The sequence below is a fragment of the Hypanus sabinus genome, chromosome 6 (assembly GCF_030144855.1).
Source record: "Hypanus sabinus isolate sHypSab1 chromosome 6, sHypSab1.hap1, whole genome shotgun sequence".
Taxonomy (NCBI): Eukaryota; Metazoa; Chordata; class Chondrichthyes; order Myliobatiformes; family Dasyatidae; genus Hypanus; species Hypanus sabinus.
The window spans coordinates 160,903,025-160,929,666 of NC_082711.1; the positions used below are offsets into that span (position 1 = coordinate 160,903,025).

The 26,642-nt window shown below is 39.8% G+C and overlaps 1 protein-coding gene across 5 annotated transcripts in view; it reads left to right on the plus strand.

Annotated features, from left to right (window-relative positions):
* The first annotated feature begins 5,280 nt into the window (after nt 1–5,280).
* Nucleotides 5,281–26,642, plus strand: part of pipox (pipecolic acid oxidase) — an 82,749-nt gene continuing 61,387 nt past the window's right edge. Inside the window, exons 1-2 of one of the 5 annotated variants that reach the window (XM_059973304.1) lie at nt 5,281–5,958; nt 12,174–12,322. In XM_059973304.1, the coding sequence (XP_059829287.1) occupies nt 5,860–5,958; nt 12,174–12,322 (248 nt within the window). In that variant the 5' untranslated portion in view covers nt 5,281–5,859. Of the gene's footprint in view, nt 5,959–12,173; nt 12,323–14,523; nt 14,654–26,642 lie in introns of those variants that run through there. The other 4 variants (XM_059973302.1, XM_059973303.1, XM_059973305.1 and 1 more) reach the window with 4 other exon arrangements.

The window sequence follows — 26,642 nt, forward strand, 5'->3', positions numbered from 1 at the left end:
TTTTGAACATTATGCAGGTTTTCAATACAATTCAATTCAAGTTTAATTGTCATTCAACCATATGTGAATACTCATGAATGCAGTCAAATGAAATATTGTCACTACAGGGCCTTCGTGGATGTAATCCTCATAGGTTATGCCACAATGTTCTTTTATTGTGCCAACTAATGGTGAATTAAAACTGGACAAAACTGTGGACCTATCGGTCTATTTCCACAATATGCAATTTTCTGTCTCTACGTAAAAGGAAGTGAGATCATCCACTGAATCCATTTTACACCGCCATGTAATTCAATGTGTTCTTACCCCAATCTACCTCCTTCTTCACTGATGGGCATAACATCTCCAAAAGAACCACAAGTCTTGCAGATCTATTTGCAAACAATTTTAAATATTTGCCTGAGATGAATCTTTAACATTTCCGTTGAAATTCACCCTTCATTTTATACCAAGAATTAATTAACCCAAATTTTGCTCATTGCAGAGCTTTGAATAATATCACAATTTGCAGCAAGTTCCCATTAAGTTGTGAAATTTACAGGAAAGACAGAAGTTCCTGAACTATTTGTTCATATTTGAATCATTGGTAAACATAATGCATACTAATAATTTATTGACAAACATTAGAGATTACAAAGGTATCACCATATACAACCCTGAAGTTCATTTTCTTGTGGGAATTCTCAATAAATCCACAATAGATTAGCAACTATAATAGAATCAGAAAAAGACCACATCAGCTGAATGTTCAACCAGTGTGCAAACTGTGCAAATACAAAAAGTGTAACAAAACAGTGTAACAAACTGTGCAAATACAAAAAGACAGAAAGAATAATAATAACAAATAAATAAGGATTAAATATAGAGACCGTGAAATGAGGAGTCCTTGAAAGTAAGTCCAAAGGTTGTGGTAACATTTCAGTCATAGGGCAAGTGAATTTGACTGAAGTTGTCCCCTTAAGTTCAAGAGCCTGATGGTTGAGGAGTAATGACTATTCCTGAATCAATCTGGTTATCTGAGTTTTGAAGCTCCTGTACCTTCTCTCTAATGGCAGGAGTGAGAAGAAAACATGACCTGGATGATGGAAATCCCTGGTATAGATCGCATTTTCCAGCAACAACAGCCTGTGGAGGTGTCCTCAATGGAGGGGAGGGCCTTACTCTTGATGGACTGGGCTGTATCCATTATGTTTTGGAGGATTCTCCATTCAAGGGTATTGGTGTTTCCATAACCAGCTGGAAACATGTGAAAAATGTCCAGCTGTAAAAATGGCAAGTTCAGGTTTGAAATATACAGGCGGAAAGATTGGTGGAAATTTGTTTCAGAAGTATATCATTTTAATGGATATGGAGGCATATTTGAAGAAGACAAAATTGCAGAGATATGGTAAAGAGTCGGGGGTTGGATTCCTGCTTGATTAAGATAGCGTCAACTGATGAGTTAGCAATAAAATCCTGAGAAAGGAGGTTCGTTAACCAAAGATCCAAAGGAACCAAGACATAACAAGCTAAAAGTTGACATATGGAAATCAATTTTGGGGCCCTCTATTGGTCAATGTCAACCATACATATCGCATTCTAGGTGCATATGTGATACACAAGCCAAGGCAATACGATATGAAAAGCAAGCTGTTCCCCATGCAGTAGGCTCCCCCCTCCGCACTGCTGATGAATCCAAAGGAATGGCAGAGACCGTTACATTTCAGCACCAGTGGCATCACAGGAGTTGCCAGTCTGTGTTGAGCTCAACATCGGACTGCCTTTGGGACTCCAGCTCCAGATTTTACCACGGGGCTTACTCGCAAAGCCTTCCCCATGAGTGGGCATAGCAGCAAGGCAGCGCAGTTTGGAGACCTCTGCTCCATCCACCAGAAAAAGCAGCATCTCCTAGTGGCCACCCATTTAATTCCACTTCCCATTCCCATCCCGACACATTCATGCTTGGCCTCCTCTACTGTCACGATGAGGTCACACTCAGGTTGGAGGAGCAACACTTTATATTCTGACTGGGTAGCCTCCAATCTGATGGCATGAACATCAATTTCTCAAACTTCTGGTAATGCCCCCCTTCTCTATTCCTCATCCCTTTTTCCCTCTCTTACCTTATCTCCTTACCTGTCCATCACCTCCCTTTAGTGCTCCTGCCCCTTTTTCTTTCTTCCATAGCCTTCTGTCCTTTCCTATTAGATTACCTCTTCTGCAGCCCTGTATCTCTTCCACCAATCAAATTCCCAGCTCTTGACTTCACCCTTTCCCACTCCCCATTTCACCTATCACCTTGTGTATCTTCCTCCTCTCCCCCCCCCCCCACCCGCCACCACCTTCTAGCTCTGACTCCTCATCTTTTCTTCTCTATTCCCGCTGAAGGGTTTTGGCCGGAAATGTCGACTATACCCTTTTTCATAGATGCTGCCTGGCCTGCTGAGTTCCCCCAGTATTTTGCGTGTGTTGCTTGGATTTCCAGCATCTGCAGATTTTCTCGTCTGGAGGTCGGAGACCAGAGATTTCCTTCTCCCAGATGAGCTGATAACCATGGCTGACGAGCCCCTTCTGACTGATTTAAGGTGCCAATAACCCATCTTTGCCCCTTTTTCTGCCAGTAGAAACAGTTCAGCCAGGTTTAATAGCTAAGCCACATGTGAAGGCCAGGAGCTGCACTTGGTGGTCAGAGGCTATTTGAGATGCACACCATTGGGAGCATTTAACAGGTAGTGGGAGCTTATCCCCACAACCTCCCCAGCTATGTCAACTTTAATGAATCATATATGCAATGAAAAGGGGTTTGGAATATAGACTGTATAAAATAATTAGGAATCCACAAGAAGAGAACACTGTACCAACAGAATTAGAAAAGAAAATGTAAACATGGCAACAAAGTAACTTATTCTGCCATGATTATTGAATATATAAATCAATCACTACCTTTAGATTAGAAGAATAAACCAACCTGTTCCTTCATAATGGATCATACTCCAAGTCTGCAATATCACTTAAAATAATTAGTTTCCTAATCTGAACAAATTAGTGGGAGTGTATCGGAAGCTGACATTGATAAGTGACAAGTAACTCTCCTGTTACTGTATATTTGTCAGCAAGCATTCAGCAATTCCACAGCCGCAAACAGAATTAAATTGAACCCTGTGCAGGCCTTAAACACCAGTGATTCTACAGATGCCGGAAATCCAGAGCAACTCACACAATATGATGGAGGAACTTAGCAGGCCAGACAGCATCTATGGAAATGAATAAGCCATCAATGTTTCAGGCCAAAACCCTTCAACAGGATTTCAAGGGAAGGGGGAAGATGCCAGATAAGAAGGTGGTGGTGGGGCAGGAGAGGGAAGAGTACAGCCTAGAAGGTGATAGATGAGGCCAAGTGCAGGAGGAGTTATGAAGTAGGAAGCTGGGTGGTAATAGGTGGAAAAGGTAAAGAACTGGAGAAGAAGGAATCTGATAGGAGTAGAGTGGACCATGGTAAAAAAGGAAGGTGGAAGTAAGGGGGGGGGGGTGCAGAGTGGAGAATTGAAGAAGATGGAACAGAGAGGGAGCAAAAATCACCAGTGGAGGAACTGAATTTCATACCATCAGGTTGGAGGCTACCTAGATGAAATTTAAGGTATTGTTCCTCCAGCCTGAGCGGGGCCTTGCCTTGGCAGAAGAGGAGGCAATGGATCGACATGTTGGAATGGGAATTGGAATTGAAATAGTTGGTCGTAGTTTTAGTGAGTGTGCTCTCCTGATCTACTTTGGGTCTCACCAATATAGATGAGGCTGAAGCAGGAGCACCAGATACAGTAGATGACGCCAACAGGTTCACAAGTGAAGGGTTGCCTCACCTGGAAGGTCTGTTTGGAGCCCTGGATGGAGGTGAGGAAGGAGGTGAATGGGCAAGTGTAGCAGTTTTTCCGCTTGCATGTACCAGGAGGGAAATTAGTTGGGAGGGATGAATGGACAAGGTGATCATGAAGAAAGTGCACCCTGTGGAAAGCAGAGTGTGGGGTGGGGGGGGGGGAGGAATGTATTGATTACTCCAACTTTTGGTAACTTTATCCCTCCCCCTTTCCTCTTCTTCATTTCCTCACTTTGGCCCCCCTTACCGCTTCTCCTCATCTCCTCATATAACCTTGCCCTGTTGCACCTCCTTCTTCCTTTTTTCCATGGTCCATCTCCTCTCCTATCAGATTCCTTCTTCTCCAGCCATTTACCTTTTCTACCTATCACCTCCCAATTTCGTACTTTATTCCCGTCTCCCCCACCCACCTAGCTTCACCAATCACATTCCAGCTTGTACGCTTTTCCCTCCCCTCCCCATCACCAACTTCTTATTCAGACATCTTCCCCTTTCCTGTACATGCCAATTTTTTTTTAAGTTGTGGAGCAATTATAACAAGACAGAAAAGCATGCTGTCCAGTGGCTCCCAGCAGATCTATCCCACCAGTCCCAGTAACCTGCATTTTATGCCCCATTATGGATATTTCAAATTCCAACCACTTTGTTTAAAGGGGGATAATTTTTGGAAGGTGAGGACCATGAGGAACTGGCACAAATGAAGAGTTGAGGCATGGGGTCAACTTGAGGAGCCTGATATGTTCTTGTTCCTATTGAGGGTTTTTAAAAAATATATATATTGTCAGATGTTAGATCCTTGGTTTAATTTAAGATCATAATCAAGTCACCACATTCATTGAATGGGAGACTAAACAAATATACAAAAATCAGTTGAATCTGTTATCTTGTTTCCAAGTCGGTCAATTATTTTGATTCTTTTATTATCAAACATTTGTAACTTGAAGTCACAAGGCCAAATTAGGGGATAAACCATACATTAAACCTTGGCATCATATTTAAATCTGCACATTAATCATTTGGTCACCAGGTTAACATTGTGACCTGTTTTCCAGTGATCCTCATGGTAAAAAAGGTGACCTTCATTCAGATGTCCCTTCTGAATATAAAGCAGAAGGTGCATTGGGAATAGTTCTCAGACTCTTATCAGTAGCTTTGAAATCGAGGTAGGCCATGCTGACAGAGCAAGGGAGAAATTGGCAAATACAGTAAACTGAGTAAAGGAATTTATTCAGACTTGACAGTTAGATTTCCAGAGGTTTACGGTATATTCCAGGGAAGAAAACTGCAAGGGCCTCTGAAACCCCAACCAGAGGTTAGGAATGCAGGAGCTTCCAAGGCAGAATTTTCTCTTTGGTTTGTTCAAGAGGTTCCAATGCCAGTAACGCATTTTAAAAAATTAACAATACCGACGTGACTGCTCCAGATCCCCAGTGTGAACCTCCCTTTATTAAAGTTCAAACAACACTGTAGAAATTGGATCATAAAGTTAATTACTTTAGGGGAAAAAAAGTCCCCGGAATGGCAAACGTTTTGAGACTTCGTTAAGAGATTTTAAACTAAATGAACGCCAGAGCTGTTGGAATATAACCAGAGATATGAAATGTAGAAAATGCGGCCAACGCTCGAAATGAACTGTTGAAATTTCCAGTTTTCGCAGAATTAACGCTGAAGAGCCAATTCTAAATCTTCTCCCGCTACTCTGCATAAAATTCGTGTTAAGAGTCTGGCGGAGTGCGTGAAGAACAGCGAAAAGCCCCAAGGCAGCTTCCTGTCTGACTGTTTCTCGTCGGTCTCGATAATCCACGACAGGACCGAGCCAGTGGTTCAGTTCCTGCTAAAACTTCTAATCCCAGAGTTTCGCCCACTGTGAACACTTTCCGCAGCAGGCTATTTTAATATTGCATGAAAACTCTTATCTGACCCGGGCCAGTACACCCAGCTTTCTAACAAGGTGACCTTTGGAAGGCACGTGATCCAAAACCGATTTACAACTTTCACTAAACAACAAGATGAGTGACTTTGATGCGATAGTTATTGGAGCAGGAGTCCAGGGATCTTACACTGCCTATCATCTCTCCAAAAACAGCAAGACGCTGTTAATAGATCAGGTATGTGTATTCAAGTTGCTTGTAAAAGTGTGAAATTCCATCCGTTTTAATTAGACTCAACCATATTGAGTGTCAGCTGGAAATGCGTCTGTGTTGGGACAGTCCTGTGTCAGAGACCGACACGCGGAGATGACGGTGTTTATTATCATTCTTAACGTCAAAACCCGCTCTTATTGATGGAAGTAACCTCGTATTGTCCTTCAGCGTCACGCAGCCGGACGCAAAGCTTCATTAGTTCCTGCACTTGTGTTATACGTATGAACTGTTGGAATATTTGCCACCGTGTATGATCAAGTGTTTAAACTGTTTAGATAAGTTGTGCCCTACTGTTGGCAAGTTTTGGGGAAAGTCTTAAATGTTACTCATTATAATTTGGGACACTTTTATATGATTCAGTGGGTTAGATTGAGATATATCCCATAGGAGTCTGGGAATGTGTCCCCCTTCTGGTGATCTGTCCACAGTACATTTATGTAAATTGGTCACTTTAAACAGTGCTTTTTCTATGGGGCATTATGAAATCTCTTGGTCAAAGGGCTCTCACATTTTCCAGTCCCTTTGTAAAGAGCTGTCTATGTAACTAATACATCACAAGATCTCTTTAAAATACCCTTCTTGGCTTTCATGGTATTAATCTGTTTCAACGAGTTGAAGCATGTCCATGGTTTTGTTCACTGAGATTCACAGCAGGCTTTTGTAGGCTGTAAAACTCCCAGGGTATGTTGCATCTTTAAATACAACTAATCATGGGAGAGAAGTCCGGGACTTGGCTCAGGAGCCTCATTGTCAGGGCAGAATCATAATAATATTTGAAATGGGAGCAGAAAACATGAAAAACACTCAGTAGGTCAGACAACATGTGGAGTCAGAAGTCATTGACCTTAAAACATTTGTACCACCTTTGATTTTATCAGGCATTGCATGACCTAATGTGCATTTCTAATGTTTTCTGTTTTTAGCTTTAGATTTATCACCTTGCTTGCAATGTTAATGAGGAAGGTATGGATTGCTGCCACCGAGCTGCAGTGAAGCAGAGTATATTAGTATCAGCTCTTTGTCATCATTATGATTCTGTAGTGAATTATTAGTAAGGAGAAAACAAGGTCTCAAGAAAGGGCCCTGAGAAGTTGACTTTTCACTCATTTCCATAGATACCTCTTGACCTGCTGAGTTCCTCCAGCATTTTGTGTGTGTTGTTTTGGATGTCCAGCATCTGCACAATTCCTGGTGGTTGTGGAATGTCCATCTGATTGGATTTCCAGGTAGCTAACATTTGGATCATTGCTTCCCTCAGGAACTTAGTGGTGTCCTACTGATCTGAATTAGTCCAGGCTGCCTAAGGCATAATTGTCTAGGGTGCTGGATTCAGCCCCTCTAACTGTTGTATCTCTAGTTGCCCAAATAAGGTCATGATTTCACATGCTAGGCAGTGGTACCCTTATTTCTTTCGTGTTAGATGTCAGTATTTCAAAACCTTTGCTTTGTAACTGTTGTTTCTTTGCGTGGCCGTAACATTTATCCTCTTACTTCTAATCCTGTAGATTCAGAATCACGTCTATTATCATTGACATATGTCATGAACGGGTGGTGGGCTGGAGATGCATCTCTACCAAAGGAGGTGTAAGGTGCTTCTTCCCTCTGTTAGCCTGCAGGTCACCCTTGGGCAAGGTGCAGCATCTGCTTAGCCCCCTGAGCAGGGTCAGGTCATGGGATCAGGTGGTGGATGGTCATATGAGCAGCTGGTGATTGTCACAAGCCCTGGTTATGTGACTACTGACGCCAGGCAGACAATCTCTGAAGAATATTGATATTGGATGGGGTCACCTGTCTTCTCAGAAGGTAATAGCAAACCACTTCTGTAGAAAATTTGCCAAAGAACAATGATGGTCATACAACATGATCACCTACGTCATACAACACAGCACATATAGTGATAGTATGTCATGAAATTTGTTGCTTGTGGCAGTCAATACTAGACATAAAGAAATTCTATAAGTTACAAAAATAAGTAAGTAAATAGTGCAAAAGTGAGGTAGTGTTCCTGGACTGCTCCAAACTTTGATAGAAATGGACACCATTTCCAGCAATAGTCTTGATTAATGAGCACAGGGGGAAAAAAAAGTTTGATGGCAAATCATAAGTATTACAATTTCTTACACTAGAATAGTATTTTCAGAATCAATTAAGGTACACAATTCAACTGAGTGCTCTAATTAGCTTTTTACTGGGTTCTATTGAATGTAGTGAAACGTCCACAGGATCATTGGATTTGCTTGTAAAAGCACTTAAAGGATTAATACCTTTTAATCTTCTAAATTTGCTCAACTGAAATGTTTGTCAGATTTTTTTTTTTAGCTTGCATATAAAACATTCCCAATGAAGACCAGAGCTAGCAGGCAGTTTGCCTGTTTACTGACATCTGTCAGTGTCAGTCCATCCCCAGTTATTAAAGTGGGGCAGATGTCTCAAGGTGACTCATTATCTGTCTCAGCAGATCCCACACAAAAGCACAGCTAATATTTGGACCCACCACTTGGCATAACCATGGCCTCACAGTCCACAGTCTGGAGTTACCACAACTGATTTCCTCAACACTGCAAAACAAAATATCTTTCCATGTTGTCTCTGAAAATATTTATGCATTTCAAACTGCTTTTGAAATATGACGACTCTCCCACTGAATAATTAATGTTTAGTGCACCGAAAATAGTAATTCATTTTTCAATTTCACATAAAGACAACAGCACCTGTGATGACATTGGCTGTTGATGCAAACTTGTTACTCATTAGATTTTATTTCAAATTGTTATTACAATCTTAAATGCTGCTCCCAAATCCAAATTTAGTCTTTGTCAGGTTCTCTAATGCCAGGATGTTTAATCTGCTTACTTTTGTTTAGAACTGAGACTTAGAGGAATATTACTTTTCATGTACACAGCGATCAGCTTCATTAAATAAAACAGCTCTTAGCTATATATTACTGAATTCTCACAAGCCATTGTATTTTTCATAAGGTTCTTGTCAAAGTTCGCAATCTGCTGTCAGGTTAATCTCATTGCATGAGAATCAGGAGAATCAAGCCTAAAATCAAATCGTGTCTCCAGAATATTTTGATCTGGTCACATGGTGGAGTCCATCTGGAAACTACAGATGGATTCTTTGCTTTTAAGGAAACTGAGCAGGCACGGCGTAGTCTGCAAATTCCTGACTACTTTGTCACGTTAAGCTCATAGACAGATGCAAAAAAAGAGCATGTCCTCTGAATTATGTTACACTTTTTAACCTGCTTAAAGAGAAGTGGACAGATGTTACACTCTTACCGTGTCACATATTTGCTGTTTCTGTAACTGGAAATGAGGCTGTTAGGCTTACTTGAAGAACCATGGTAATATTTAAAAACCAAAGGTACTGCAGTTGTTGAATACTGTCAGCACTTGCAAAAAAGCAAGCCCCAAATAGTTTAATAAACTCTGTTAATCCAGCATGCTCCAGATTTTGCTGCTGGACTAGCAGTTTTCCCAGACTACTGGATGCTATTTTTATTAAGGTAATTTTTTTTTCCCCTGTGAACCTAGTGGCTTTCAAGGGCAAATGGCCAACAGACCCATGAGATGTAGAAGCGGAATTAGGCCAAATGGCCCACTGACTCTGCTCTGCCATTCAATCATAGCTGCTTTGTTTGTTCTCAGCATGTTCTCCAATCTTCGCATAACCCTTCACCCCCTTACCAATCAGGAAGCTATCAATCTTTAAATACACACAATGATTTGGCTTTCACAACCCTCTGCAGCAACAAATTCTGTAGATTCACCATGCTCTGGCTGAAGAAATTCCTCCCTGCTTTAGTTCAAAAAGGTTGTTCCTTTATTCTAAAGCTGTGATCTCGGAACCTAGACTCTCACAGTACTGGATGCATCCTCTCCACGTTCACTCTTTCCAGGCCTTTCATTATTCAGTGAGATCCTTACCCTTCTGAACCCCATCGTGTGCAGACCGTGAGCCGTCAAATGCTCCATGTACGTCAGGCCTTTCATTTCTGGGATCATTCTCATGAACCTCCTCTGGACCAGGTGGATATATTTCCTTGGATATAGGGCCCATAATTGCTCATAATATTCCAAGTACAGTCAGACTGACACCTTATACAGTACATCTTTGTTTTTATGTTCTAGCCCTCTCAAAATAAACGCTAGCATTGCATTTGCTTTCATTACTACTGATTCATTCTGAACCAGGACTCCCAAACTCCTTTGTACCTCTGATTTTTAAACTCTTTCCCCACTTATTCTTCCTACCAAAGTGCATAGCGTTTGCCCACTCTTCTAACCTGCCCAAGTCCTCCTGCAGACGCTCTCCACCTGTCACATGCAAGCTTGGCCTCAACACCATGATCTTCCTTCATCAAGTCATTAATGTGGACTTCTGCAGAATTCCACTAGTCACAAGCTGCTGTCCTGAAAAGGACCATGGTCACTGTTTAAAGTTACCAGTTTATCGCCAGTTCAGGGACACTAACTTCTGCCTCTCAGTCCATTTTCCATCCACCTTAGTACATTGTCTCTAACACCATGTGTTTTTATCTTGCTTTGCAGCCTTGTGTGTGGCACATTTGTTAAAGGCCTTCTGAAAATCAAGTAAATAGCATTCACTGACTCTCCTTTGTTTAAACAGCTTGCTACCACCTCAAAGAGTTCCCACAGATTTGACAGGCAAGATCTCCCCTTAATAAAACTATGTTGACTTCACCCCATTTCATTGTGTATTTCTAAATACATCTAAACTTAATTCTTAATATCGTGCTCTGAGTTCTTCCCTGTCTCTATCAGGCTAACTGGCTATAATATTCTGTTTATTGCCTTCCCCCTTCTTAAACAGTGCTGTTATATTTACAATTTTCCTGGGACCCTTTTTGACTCCGCTGATTCTTGAATGATCATTACAAGTGCCTCCACAACTCTCCTCTGCTTCCTCTCTCAGAACCAGATGAATGTAGGAACGAGGACCCCAGTGAGTGGACACGGAGCAAAGCAAGCGTTACCTGCTGAACACATTCTGTACCACTGGAACTTCCAAACGGACGGATAGTAGATTATTGGTTTTATTACATTGCAGAAGATCAGAAGGAGACATAAGCTCCACTATTCAGTCAGATCATGGCAGATCATGTGCCTTCTTGCATTAATCTCTGATCCTTTGATTCCCATGAAATCTTTAAAATCTATTAATAGATGTCTTGAGTGTATTTGGTGGCTCCTTAAGTGAAGAATTCCAAAGATACTTTTAGCTGATGTGTGAAGAAATTTCTTCTTTGCTCCAAATGATTGGCCTCTTATTTTGAGACTATGACCTCCATTTCCAGAAACCCCAGCAAGGGGAAATGTCAACTGCACATCTACCCAATCAACTGCAGAAGAATTTTATTTTTCAAAGGGATGATCTCTCATTCTTGTAAACTCAGGAGTGCGTAGGCCATGTATGCTTAATTTCTCCTCTTAAGACAAACTGGTGAGCCTTCATTGCATTCCTTGATGGCAAGCATATACTCTCATAAGCAGGCTGAAGTGCCATTTTCCAGATGTGATCTCACTAAGCGTCTATTTAATTAGACTAAGGTTCCTATACATTTATACTCAAATCCTCTTGACAGGAACAGCCAGTACTCCACTTGCCTTCTGAACTGTTTGTATGACCTGCATGTTAAGTTTCAGTGATTCATAGACAGGGATGCCACCAGTTTTTTTTTTCAATCTCTCTCATTTTTAAAAAGCTCCTTGTATTTCTATTTAAGGGGTTGAAATAAATGTTTGGCAATCCGACAAACACGTGCTCATTACCTTGTGTATCCTCCTCAAAATGATTGGATATCCTACTAATTGGTAGCCACAAATCTAGTAAGACAATATTTGTCAATTTAATTTGCAGATAGAGGTCCTTGGAGAGTGACCGTGTAACATAGACAGTTTTGTTCTACCTGCCCTGTTTTCAAAATAAGTCAATAAGTTAACATCACTTTCATGCTTGAGTAAGCAAACAGAAGCTTCTATTTAATTCTCTGTAGCCTGTGTGGAGTCTATATCCAACAAATGATGGATTAAGACATCAACTAATTTCACATGTGACTGAATCACTGTCAAATTTAGTAAGAGATGTCTATTTTCTCCTTTCTGACACCTTTTTAATGCTAATCTTCATTTCTTTTTCCTATATGTTTTCAGTTTGCCTTGCCTCATTCCCGTGGAAGTTCTCATGGGCAGACGCGAATTATTCGGAAAGCTTATTCCAAGGCTTGTTATACAGACATGATGACTGAATGTTTCCAGCTCTGGAAGCAACTGGAAGCTGAGGCCAACATTGAGCTCTTCAGGTAAAATTTGCACCCATGTATCCCGGATAAGGGATTCTCTTTGAAGTCTCTGGCGACGATCAACAAGGAAAGTGAGAGCTAGTTTCAAAATACACCAAGGCATAGTAATTATATAATGAAAGAACTAGCATGTGTGCTTCCAGTATCCAGTTTCTATTTTGGATTTACTTACAATAACGATTTTGCCTTTAATTCGATAAAAGCTGATGTATTCGATGTTTAAATCCAATTCCAATTTCACACATCTTTCTTTTGTAGGATTGTTGTGCCTCAGCTGAACAAATGTGATCTAAATGGCAGTGGGTTGTCAGCAACCTCTTAGTATCTGCTATGCAATGTTTATAATGTACATGTGGTCGAGACTTGTCACCGACTAGGTTGTCCCACATTACTGTATGGTCACCTCAGCACTTTGTAAGTTCCAACAGATAACTGAAATAAGAGAAAATCTGCAGATGCTGGAAATCCAAGCACCACGCACAAAATGCAGGAGGAACTCAGCAGGCCAGGCAGCATCTATGGAAAAGAGTACAGTCGATGTTTTGGGCTGGGAGACCCTTCATCAGGACTGGAAAAAAAGATGAGGAGTTAGCATAAGAAAGGGGGAGGAGGGAGGAAGAACCACAAGTGATAGTTAAAATCGGGAGTGTGGGGGGTGGAGGGGTGAAGTAAAGAGCTGGGAAGTTGATTGGTGAAAGAGATACAGGGCTGGAGAAGGGGACTCTGATAGGAGAGGACAGAAGACCATGGAAGAAAGGGAAGGTGATGGGCAGGTAAGGAGGTGAGGTGAAAGAGGGAAATGGGAATGGGGAATGGTGAAAGTGGGGGATGTTACCGGAAGTTTGAGAAATCGCTGTTCATACCATCAGGTTGGAGGCTACCCAGACGGAATATAAGATGTTGCTCCTCCAACTTGAGTGTGACATTAGAGGAGGCCACGGTTTGACATGTTAGAATGGGAATGGGAAGTGGAATTAAAATGGGTGGTTACTGGGAGATCCTACTTTGGCAGACGGAGCATAATCTCAGCGAAGTGGTCGCCCATGTCTCCCCTTTGCACAAACCCCCCACTCCCAGTTTCACCGATCCCTTGTGTGTCTTCCTCATCAACCACCCCCCCCTCCTCTTTCTTACTTTGACTCACCTTTTGTGCCAGTCCTGATGAAGAGTCCTGGCCTGAAATGTCAACTGTACTTTGTTCCCATAGATGCTGCCCTGGTCTGCTGAAGTAGACTGAAATTTTCCCATCAATGGATAGAGTATCTAACAGGGCAATGTTGTGGATTTTATGTGGGTAGGGGGTGATTGTGAGTAGAGAGATAGAGGAAATAATAGGAAATTGGGCATTTTTTGCTATGTGCTGAAACAATGCCCAACCATTTTGAGAACCGAAGCTATTTCGGAATGCTGGGCTCAGATTGCTAGAGCTAGTTGCTTTCTTTGACTCAAGCAGGAAGAAGAAGAATACCTTCTTTTCAAAACAAAAAAGTTATCAGTTTCGCTAAAATAAGTCTGCTACTTAAAACATAGTCGCTCTTGACAAGGAGTCATATAGAAGGTACAACCAAGTGAAATGTATTCAGTTGGTATAATGCTTTCAGCAGCAGCCTCTTCTGTGATGTTAGCGAGCAGTCTGATCTGCTGGGACTTGTTTTAAAGTTAGTTCCGTTTCCCCTGAGGAATATACGTAGATTGCATTAGTCTGGGTAGATTCCTGTCATCCCTGTTGAGATAGACTCCATTGTTTGGTCCAAGCTATTTGTTGTTGTTCTGTTTCTATAAGTTATTTACCTTGCTCTAGCTATAGAACATCTTAAACAATGCAGTCAATAGAAATATTTCTGTAAATTGCATGGAATGTCTCACACCATTTTGTGCCAATGTCTCTTATCGACTAGTGTGTGCCGCAGTTCCGGTTGAACTAAATCCCTTGGAAAAACTTAGGTTGGTTACAGATTGTAAATTCATTCATCTTTAGTCAACGTCACTTGATTGCTCTTTCTCAAATAGCTGCGTACAGTCAGAGGTCCCATTGTAGCTGATCTGCAATTGAAAGTATTAATCAATTGCCACATATCAATGCCTGCAAAGAAATAAATACTTTCAAAAACTAACAGATAGGGCTAATATTCAATTGGATGAGAATCAATTTGAAGAAACACTTCAATAGTTTATTGATGTTTGCATTTGTGTTTATTCAGTGGCTTTCTCATTTAAAGAATGACTTTCACAAGACTCAGTTGGAGATTGGTTAAAGAGCTCTTCACGTGATGTAACTTCACTGTATCCTGGGATGCTTGTTCCATCAGCTGTGAACTCCCTCGGCAACAGGTACCCTTGCACTGATACCAATGGAAGACAACTTGTAATAATTGCTGATGTTGCAAGAATGTTTCAAAAGTAACTTGCTATTGTCTTGGCTTGGAGCTGCAACATGACCATTGTTCAGTTTCCCCCAGTTAATTAAGTTTTCTTTCTATCCTAGAGTTCAGTTTTTCCCTTTGCAAATTTTCTATGGCTGAAGCAGTTTGGGTTAATGAGCACAGAGAAATGTGAGGGCCTTAACATTGATCTGACTGACTTGAATTTTATTTATTAAACTCTGAAATACCATTTTTCATCCCCAAATAAAGGATTACAACTAAAATCCTACTGATTTACCAAGTAGGGTTTCAGTAGCCTTCATTAAGTTTTGGAGCCTCACCATCTAGCTGTCCTAATCTGTTTGGAAGACAGTTCCTTGGATTTTGGCAGTCAAGTGCCCATCTTGGTTCGTAAGGGGTTTTAAAAGGAAATACTTCAGTTCCATAATATTCTTGAAAGACTGCTAGCTTTACTAAATAATTCATTTAGTATGAAGTGGATCTGTTTCTTAAAATAAGAGTTGATTTGGACCAAGCTTCCCGACCATTTTGCAATACATAAACAAGAACTAGTCATTAAAAGAAAAGCCCCCCAAGCAAGAGAGGAGAATGCCTAATTTAACTTTTGCCACCCAATTGCATTGGTGGCCACATTCTATTCTAAGACCATCCAAGAAGGTTTCCTGTCTCTGTGAAATCAGAACTATCTCTAAAGAAATTTCTTTAGCCAAGTTGGGAAAAGTAGGAATTCTTCTGCTTCATGATCTTCCTTGACCCTGTCTAGTTTTGGACTGACCCCAAGCTATCGCCTCCTAACATTAGCTCTGCAAGCTGTGCAGTTGTAGTGGTTTGTGTGTGACAAATTCTGTGGGTTTTCCAGAGAAACTTCAGTGTCTCCACCCATCCAGCTACAGACTTCATACAGTTGCAACGTAGAATCAATGCCTGAGCCTTGTTATTCTTACAACATTCATAATTTACAACACAACGGATCTTCAGCTGAACATTAATCTTGTGCCAGATCTCTATTCTCGATAAGAATACATTTTCTATTAAGTCAACAGCTGAGGTGAGGGTTTAATTGGTTGAAAGTCCATCTGGATTTTCACTTTATTGATTATTAAACTGTATTTGTTTTGAATTTTTTTATATTAAAAAATCCCAGGACTCACATGACTCAACAGCTGCAGGAGTATCAACATCCTGGAGTTCTGCCTCGAGTTGGATTGTGACGATTTGGCCAGTCCCTGTTTTGTAGGCTGTGTTTATTGTGTTCCGCAATGTCTATTTTAGGAAGAGTAATGTTGTTTAGTATTTCTGTTGCCAGCTGCTACTCATCAGTAATGGAAATAGATGTCTGGGGAGGAGAATACATGGGGAAATGCACAGATGCATTAAAGTTTCACGCAGGATGTTTACTAACATCTGCTACAGGAAGGCAGCGATATCCAGAGCTAGAAACCCAGTCCCTGGGTTACGAACGAGTTCCGTTCCTGAGTCCGTCTTGAAGTCGGATTTGTACATAAGTCGGAACAGGTACATCCGGTATTATTTAGCATCAGTTCGTCAAAGGGTTATCTTAGTATATAGTATACATTTTACCTTTCTGTGCATATAAAACACTTAAGAAATGGATGCATTTCAGTAATTAAACCACTGCGTTGCTTAGTAATAATTGTAGCTTTCATTGGGGCAGGGCCTTTCACATGCTCCATTATTCTCACTTTATCCTTTACCTGTATCCTTTAAAATTGTTTCGATCATTGACCGACTGTAGCCTAACACTTTTCCAATGACTGATGGCGTTTCACCTCTTTCCAATTGCTTTATTATTTCCACTTCATTTTCAATCGCGATCTTATTCCATCAACAGAACAGAAATCTGCAGATTCAGCAGCAGCCGCGGGTCCTCTGCTCCCCTGGGTCCTAAAGTCCACCCGCACTGAGACAGGTTAAATGGGACAAGTGGGGATGGCGCTGACTGGAAAAGGGTGGGGGAGTCAGGGTGAATCTTGCTAAGAAATATTTAGGCCAAATACAAAGTTACACACTCAACACAGTGTTAACGGCAACAACTTAAAATGGCGGTCGGCATTGTGATCCGATTTAAAATGGCAGACGGCGTTCTCCTCCCTCCATTCGTAAGTACGAGTTGTTCATAAGGCAGACGTTCGTAACTTGGGGACTGCCTGTATTACTAAAAAAATAAAATTCTTTCATGCTACTAACAGTCTTCATTTCCCCTGATTTGAGTTGATGGACTGGACAGTAATCAGGGGGTCATCTTCGAGCTTGAATAAATATGCCACATTTGTCATTGACCTGTGTGGATGAATGTGTTGCGTATGGGAACATGCTGTACATACCTAAATCAAAAGCCATGGATGAGCCAGGTGATTCGTAGTTTACTGAGGGCCAGGTCTGTGGCATTCAAGATGGGTGATCCAGAACTACATAAAAAGGCCAGGTGTGACTTGTGGAGGGCTATTGCAAGAGTAAAAGAACAATTCTGATTGAGGTTAGAGGTAGAATGGATCATATTAACTCTGGCAGTGTTTGCAGCCCATTACATCCTACAAAGCAAAACCTAACATCATGAATGGCAGTGTTGCTTCACTACCAGATGAGCTCAACGCTTCCTACACTGGCTTTGAAAGGGGGAATGAAACCGTAACTATGAGGGTCCTTGCAGCATCAAGTGATCCTGTAATCTCTGTCTTGGACACTGATATCAGAATAACTTTCTAGGGGGAGAACCCTTGTGAGGTGACAAGCCCCAAAGGTGTACCTGGTAGGCCTCTAAAAGCCTATGCCAACCAACTGGCTGGTGTGTTCAAAGACATTTTCAAACTCTTGTTATTATAGTCGGAAGTTCTGACTTGCTTAAAGAGCAACAATCATACTAGTGCCCAAGAAGAGCAGGGTGCGCTGCTTTAACGATTATAGTGACCGCAATAGCTCTTGTATTTACAATGATAATATGCTTTCAGAGGTTGGTTATGGCTAGAATCAACTCCTGCCTAAGCACAGCCTGGACCTACTATAATTTGCCTATTGCCACAATAGATCTACAGTGGATGCAATCTAATTGGCTCTTCACGTGGCCTACACCATACTAATACTTACGTCAGGCTGCTATTTATTGAATATAGCTCAACATGTAACACAATCAGTCCTACAGTTTTTTTTAAAGCTGCAAAACCTGGGCCTCTGTACCTTTCTCTGCAACTGGATCCTCATCGTCTTCATCGGAAGACCACAGTCTGTGTGGATCGGAGTTAGCATCTCCAACACACTGATAATCAAAATTGGTGTACTTCAGGGACATGTGCTTAGCCCACTGCCCAAGTCTCTTTACATCCATGACTATGTGGCTAGCCACAGCTCAAATGCCATCTATAAATTTGTTGATGACACAACTATGGTTGGCAGAATTTCAGATGTTGACGAGAAGGCCTAAAGCAGCGAGATCGATCAGCTGGTTGAGTGCTGTTGCAGCAAGAACCTTGCACTCAATGTCAAAGAATTGATTGTGGACTTCAAAAAGGGTAAGATGAGGGAACACACACCAGTCTTCATTGAGACATTAGAAGTGGAAAGTCAGAGCAATTTCAAGTTCCCGAGTGTCAACATCTCTGAAGATCAACCCTGGGCCCAACATCTCAATGCAGTTACAAAGAAGACACAACAACAGCTATATTTCATTAGGAGCTTAAGGAAATTTGGTTTTTTCACAAAAGATATTCGCAAATTTCAACAGATGTACCATGGCGAGTTTTCTAACTGGTTGCGTCACCATATGGTATGGGGAGAGCGTACTGCACAGGATCAAAATAAGCTGCAGAAAGTTGTGAACTCTGCTTCATCATGGGCACTAGCCTCCCCAGCATCCAGGACATCTTCAAGGAGCAATGCCTCAAAAAGGTGGCATTAAGGATGCCCATCACCCAGGACATGCTCTCTTCTCATTGCTACCATCAGGGAGGAGGTGCAGGAGCCTGAAGGCCCACACTTGATGATTCAGGAGCTGCTTCTTCCCCTCTGCCATTGGATTTCTGAATGGCCATTGAACCTGTGAACACCATCTCTCTACTTTATGTGCTTTTTTTCCACTACTTACTTAATTTAACTTTTTGAATATTTGAATATATTTGCTGTAATTTGCAGTCTTTTATCATTATGTTTTGTAATGTACTGCTGCTGCATATAACAAATTTCATGACATGTGCCGGTGATATGAAACCTGAGTCTGGTTCCGATTCAGACAAACGTTTTCACTTTTTTGCCAGTGGTGGTGAGTGCAGAAAAACAATCTCCTTACAGTCTTAGATAGGATATTGTCTCCATTCTAATACCTGTTGTTGTCGTGCAGTAGTCCATGAGGATCCTTGAATGCTTGCTGCTGTGATGACACTAAACTGGCTGAGAAGCTGGTCATGCCAAGGAACCATTATGGATGGAAACCAACATAGAAGAGAAAACTTGCAATTAGCTTTTAATTTACATTGTACAGAGTGATAAATAAAATATGAAAATAAACACTATTCATATTTTATAGCTTATTTGCCTAGAAATTGTTCCATGCCATTTTTGGGTGGGGGGGGGATTGAAACAACATTGGGGTCGTTAGTTTAACATTGGTTGTTAAAGTCACATAGAAGGATGACTCCAGTGGTGAAGTCAACAGAGCAATGCTGTGTTTTCCTGTGGGAATCTGTGCTGAAACAGCCATCATGGGTTTCAACACGATGTTCTCTATTTGAAACGTTAATCGTTCTCAGCAGATAGCCCAGCAGGAGGTGACCTATGCAGCCTGCCCTAGTCACAATGGAAGCCATAATTTTTGAGCTGCAGGAGACTGTTACTACTGAAGTGCTGAGTGCATGGTTGCTGCAAAAATGGAAGGATTGTGTGTTGTGCCAAGAGTGCTCCCAGGGGGCCAGCAGGGTAGAATATACATTCAGTGGCCACTTTATTAGGTACAGGAGGTACCTAATAAAATGGCCATTAAGTGTTTTTTGTATGTCTGTCATCATCTGCGACTGAAACCCACCCAACATTTTCAACATTTTGTATATTCAGAGATGGTCTTCTACACACCCGTCTTGTAGGTTTGGTCTTTAGAGTTACTGTCACCCTTCCTGCCAGCTTGAAACAATCTGATCATTCTCCTGTGACGTCTCACTTTAACAAGACATTTCTACCCAAAGAATTGCTGCTCACTGGATGTTTTCTTGTTTTTCACACAAGTTCCTGTCGCTGCTAAAGACTGCTGTGTGTGATCCGAGGAGATCAACAGCTTCTGGGATACCTAAACCATCCCGTCTGGCACCAGCAATCATTTAGTTGTCAAAGTCACTTAGATCACATTTCTTCACCATTCTGATGTTTGATCTGAGCAGCAATTGAACTTTTTGATCATGTTCACAGTAAATTTATTATCAAAGTACATATATGTCACCATATACAACACTGAGATTCATTTTCTTGTGGGCAAACTCAATCCAGTAAACATAATAGAAACAGTGAAAGACTACACTAACCTAACAGACAATCAGTGTGCAAAAGACAATGAACTGTGCACACTCTAACAGAAAGAAATAAAAATAGTAAATAAATAAGCAATAAGTATCAAGAACATGAGATGAAGAATCCTTCAAAGTGAATCCATGATTTTTGGAACAGCACTGTGATGGGGCATGTAAAGTTGAATGAAGTTATGCCCTCTAGTTCAGGAGTCTGATGGCTGAGGGGTGATAACTGTTCCTGAACCTGGTGGTGTGAGTCCTGAGGCTCCTGTACCTTCTCTCTGATGGCAGCAGTGAGAAGAAGACACAACCTGGGTGTTAGAATTTTTGATAATGGATGCAGCTTTTCTGCGACAATGCTCCGTGTAGATGTGCTGAATGGTGGGGAGGGCTTTATCTGAGATAGACCGAGCCGTACCCACTGCTTTTTGCAGGATTTTCTGCTTAGGCATATTAGTGCTTCCATACCATGCAGCCCATCAATATACTCTCCATGACATCTATGGAAGTTAGTCAAATTTAAAGATGTCTTACCGAATCCTTGCAAGAGTTCAAGGAAGTAGAGGCACTACTGGACTTTCTCTGTGATTGCTCTTATGGTATATGCTGGGTCTGGGTGAGGCCCTCTGAAATGATAACACTGAGGAATTTAAAGTTGCTGACCATCTTCACCTCTGATCCCCTGATGAGGACTGGCTGCTTTGTGAAGTCAATAATCAACTCCTTGGTCATGCTGATACTGAGTGTGAGGTTGTTTCTATAGCTCCACACAGCTAAATTTTCTGATCTCTCTTCTATATGCTGATTTATGATTTGGTCAACGACAGTGATGTGTCATCAAATGGCATTGGAGCCGCACTTAGCCACACAGACATGTGTAAAGCAAGTAGAGCAGGAGGCCAAGCACCCAGCCTTATCGTGCACCTATGCTGATGGAGACTGTGAAGGAGATGCTGCCATTCCAAACTGACTAGGGTCTGCAGGTGAGGAGATCAAAGATCCAATTGCACAAGGAGGTATCGAGGCCAAGGTCTTGAAGGTTTTTGATTAGTTTTTTTGGGATGATGGTATTGAATGCTGGGTTGCAGTACTTCTACATTGTGATAGCTGTAGATGTTGTCATGCTTGCATGATTTTATGCATTGAATTGCTGCCACATAATTGGCTGATTAGATATTTGCATTATCAAGCAGGCGTACCTAGTAAATTGGCCCTTGAACATGGAAAATAGAATATAGAACACCACAGTACAGGTGCTTCAGCCCACAGTCTTGTGTCAGTGATTTAACCTACTCTAAGATCAGAACTTGCCTCCTCTGGGCACTGTCCTTCAAATCAAGTAGTGTTGTGAAGGACAGTGCCCAGAGGGGGCAATTTTTTGGCAGCCATGAAGACCGTTCAAGGTTGCAGTGTAATAAGAGGTATTGAAGGAATTTTTCTGTGAGGGCATATGTGCAAAAACCATGCAGTAGTTGCTTCAGTAGTGTTGAATAACAGAGGTGAAGAATGTTAATTTCCCCATTATTATTGTAGACAACACATGGACCATTGTTCAAAGTTAAAGGAGACTTGTTCAGATATGAAACCATTCAATACATGGCTTTTGGATTGATTTACCTTTACTAATGAGTGTAATTGTGGGTTGATGGATGAGTTGCACGTTGAAATTTCCATTCCATTGACTTCTTCATTCAGAAAAGTTTGTAGGTCATCTCTATGTGAGCATTTTATACCACTGTATGAATGCTAAATGGCTTACTGTGGTTACTGCTGTGCATGTGAGCACAAGAAACTCTAGATAGTTGAGGATACAGCTCACCACCTCACAGAAACCAGTCTTCCATCATGGACTCTGTCTGTATTCCTCACTGCCCCAGTAAAGCAGCCAGCATAATCATAGGGAGCCTATGCTTATAGGCTATGAGTAGCCTCCCCAGACATTTTCTCTTTCCCATCAGACAGAAGATACAAAAGCCTGAAAGTATGTGCAGTGGATTTTAGTTAATTGGGCTATGCAGTCACTTATTTGGGACAACTTTTTTTTTTCTTTTTCAGTATTTCTATTAATTTTCACATAGAAGAATACAGAGTACATGAGGATATGTATTATGAATCAAAAGAAAATGGAATAGTACCAAATACATTATATTTCAATCACACTTGCAATCGCAGTACCCTATATTCATAATGAAACACATACATTAATTAAATTGTAATTCGAATTGTAATAATTTTATTATTAAAAAAAGTATCTAAACCCACTACCAACATTGAAGCTGTTTGGTAAAGAAAGAAAGATGGAAAAAAATCCTTATCACATAGTGATTTGTGTTATTAGCCAACATCTGTACTTTAACACCAAATCAGAGGTTTTGAAAGTAGTTTAAAAATGGTTCCCATAATGTTTGCAGATCTTGGTTAGAATTAGAAATTGAACAATGGATCTTTTCTACATTTAAGCATGACATAACATCACATAACCATTGAGCATGAGTAGGCGGAGCAACATCCTTCCATTTAAGCAACACTGACCTCCTTGCTATAAGAGAAATAAAAGACAATATATGCAAATAAGATGTCTCCAAAGTTTTGCCTTTTTCTCCAACAATACCAAGCAAGGCAGTCAAAGGGTTAGGCTTAAAAGTTACTTTTAAAAGTACAGAAAATGTTTGGAATACTTCCTTCCAGAATTTTTCAAGACTCAGACATGTCCAAAACATATGGATTAGTGAAGCCTCTGCATTGTTACATCTATCACAATAAGGAGATATATCCGGATAAAAATGAGATAGCTTGTCTTTGGACATGTGGGCCCTGTGGACCACTTTAAATTGTAAGAGGGAGTGGCAAGCACATAGTGATGAAGTGTTAGCCAATTTAAAAATTTCATTCCAAGTCTCCTCAGAATTTGAAATCTGTAAATCTTGTTCCCAGGCATTTTTAATTTTGTCTAAAGGAGCATCTTTTATTCCCAACAACATACCAAAAATATTGGATATTGAGCCATTATGAAAAGGTTTCAAATTAGAAATTACATCTAATAAGTTCTTATCAGGACTCATAGGAAATGTATGTAATTGAGATCGCAGAAAGTCTCTAATTTGTAGATATAGAAAAAAATGAGTTTTTGGTAAGCTATATTTCGATGACAGGTGCTCAAACGAAAGGAGACTTCCTCCAACTAACAGATCCTGAAAGCATTTAATACCCAATCTATCCCATTCTTTAAAAACTACATCAGTCATAGAAGGTTTAAAAAAACAATTAGAAAAATTGGGACTAGAAAGAGAAAATCTCAATAAACCAAAGTACTTTCTAAATTGTAACCAGATCCTCAAAGTATGTTTAATTACCAAATTGTCAGTTAGTTTATTTAAAGATAAAGGAAGTGAGGATCCAAGAAGAGAAATAATAGACAAATTTTTAACAGAGTTAGCTTTTAAAGAAACCTATACTGGACAGTCCTCATAGTTAATGTAATATGACCAAAAGCTAAGATTTCATATGTTAACAGCCCAGTAATAAAACCTAAAATTTCATAAAGCTAAATTTCCATTCTTTTTGACTTTTTGAAAGTGAACTTTATTTCATCGAGAATGTTTGTTTTTCCATATATACAAAGATAGAATTGAATTGAATCAAAACAGGACTTAGGAACAAAAATGGGTAAGGCCTGAAAAAGGTATATAAATTTAGGCAGGATATTCATTTTAATAGAGTTAATTTGATCAATCAATAATAGAGGGAGGGGTGACCAGTTTGATAGTGCCCTTTTCACCTAATTCAATAGGGTAAGAAAATTTTCTTTAAGTAGGTCTTTATAATTCTTAGTAATTGTTACACCCAAATAGGTAAATTGATTTTTTTACAATTTAAAAAGGAAGGTTAATAGTAATTGATACCAGATTATTCAAGGTGAAAAGTTCACTTCAATTCAATTTGAAAAATTCAAATTATAACCTGAAAACTGCTGAAACAGGAGAGTAAAGAAAGCATAGGAGGTAACGAGGTCTCAACATTAGAAATAAAAAGCAACATATTATCAGCATAGAGCAAAACTATGTGGGTAGTACCTCTCCTTAAAATACCAGTGGTATCACTAGATTCTCAAAAAGCAATAGCTAAGGGTTCTAAAGCCAGAAGAAAGAGCAAAGGCTCAAAGGACAAGCCTTGTCTGGTTCCACATTGGAGTTCAAAAGGTTTAGAATTCTGAAAATTAGTAAGAACATGAGCAGAGGTTGATAAATAAAGTAATTTAATCCATTGAATGAAATTGGGCCCAAAGTTAAATTTTTCGAAGGTTTTAAATAAATAATTCCATTCAACGCAATCAAAAGCCTTCTCAAAGTCTAGAGGTATCCTGCATTCTGCTATCTACTTAGAAGGAGAATACATACCATTCAATAAATGACAAATATAAAAATAGGAATAGCGATTTTTAATAAATCCATTCTGATCATCTGATATGATAGATGGTAAAATATTTTCAAGCCTACAAGCTAAAACTTTGGATAGAATTTTAGTATCAACATTAAGAAAAGAAATTGGTCTATATGAAGAGCATTCATTTGGGTTCTTATTTTTTTTAAGAATAAGCGAAATGGAAGCTTCATAAAAAGATTGTGGCAACCTACGCAACTTAAAGGAATCTGAAAAGACAGAACACAAATGAGGTATAAGCAGTGAGGAAAAAGTCTTGTAAAATTCTCCAGAAAATCCATCAGGACCCAGAGTCTTCCCGGAGTGCAATGAACCTACAGTCTCGGCAATTTCCTCATAAAAAATAGGTTGATCCAACTGCTTTCAATTATCAACTGAAAGTACAGGGATGCTTAATTGGTCTGAAAATTATTCATTACAATATTATCTTTAGGAGAGTCAGAACTATCGAGTTTAGAATAAAATTCTCTAAAGGTATCATTTATTTCTAAATGGTCAGTTGTCCTATCATAAATTTCACAAATTTATTTAATTTGCTGTTTAACTATAAAGGTTTTTAATTGGTTAGCTAATAATTTACCTGTTTTGTCTCCATGAATATAGAATTGACTTTTATCTTGGATTGTCGTTCAATTGGATATGTTAAAAGAAGATCATATTTAGTTTTAATTTCAACATATCTTTTATATAAAGCAGGATCTGGAGCCAAAGCATATTTTTGGTCTAATTGTTTTAACCAATTAGCTAAATCAATTCTCTCTTTATTAGCTTTTTTCTTGATACTTGCAGTATAAAAATAATTTGCCCACTAATATAGGCCTTGAAAGCATCCCATATAAAAAGACTGGAGGTCTATTATATTCTCTTGAAAACAAGGAATGATTTGTTTCTCCAGAAACTTTAAAATTTTTTTATCAGATAGCGAAGTTAGATTAAAATGCCAAAATCTATTTATTTGAGGGAGACTTGGAAAGTTTAAAGATAAAAACACAAGAGCATGATCTGAAACAGCAATCTCTTTACAATCACAGGATCAAACTAATGGAATCATTTGGCTATCAATAAAAAATATAATCAATCCTGGAATACATATGGTGAATATCAGAAAAAAACGAGTACTCCCTATCTTCGGGATGTAAAAACACCAAGTATCAACAATACCACATTTCATTAGGAAAGATTGAATAAATAAAGCTGATTTGTTAAGGGTAGCTGGTTTGGAAGATGACTGGTCTAAAACTGGATCTAACTAGTAATTGAAGTCTCCTCCCAACACTAATGAATAAAGACTCAAATCTGGTAAGAGTGAAAAAAACGCTCAAAGAATCCTGGATCATCTATATTTGGGGCATACAGATCAGCAAATACCATTAATTTATTATCTAATTTTCCTGGCACAATGACAAATCTCCCATTAATATCAGACACTACTTTATGTTGGACAAAGGGAACAGTATTATCTGTAAAGATTGAAACTCCCCCTAGATTTAGCTTGAAAAGAGGAATGAAAATGTAGCCCTTTCCATTTGCTAAAAAGTTGTGGAGTGTAACATTTATATACATGAGTTCCTTGTAAAACATAATTGGGACCTTAAGTTTTTTAATATAGGCAAAAATCTTACTCCATTTCACAGGGTGATTTAACCCTTTCACGTTAAGACTAAGTAAATTAATACAGGCAGTCCCCAGGCTATGAACGAGTTCCGTTCCTGAGTCCGTCTTTAAGTTGGATTTGTACGTAAGTCAGAACAAGTACATCCAGTATTATTTAGCGTCAGTTAGTCAAACATTTGTTTTAATATATAGTATATATTTTACCTTTCTATGCATATAAAACACTTAAGAAATTTATGTATTCCAATAATTAAATCACTGCATTGCTTAGTAATAATTGTAGCTTTCATCAGGGCAGGGCCTTTCACATGCTCCATTCTCAATTTATCCTTTAAAATTGTTCCGATCGTTGACCAACGCTTTTCTAATGACCGA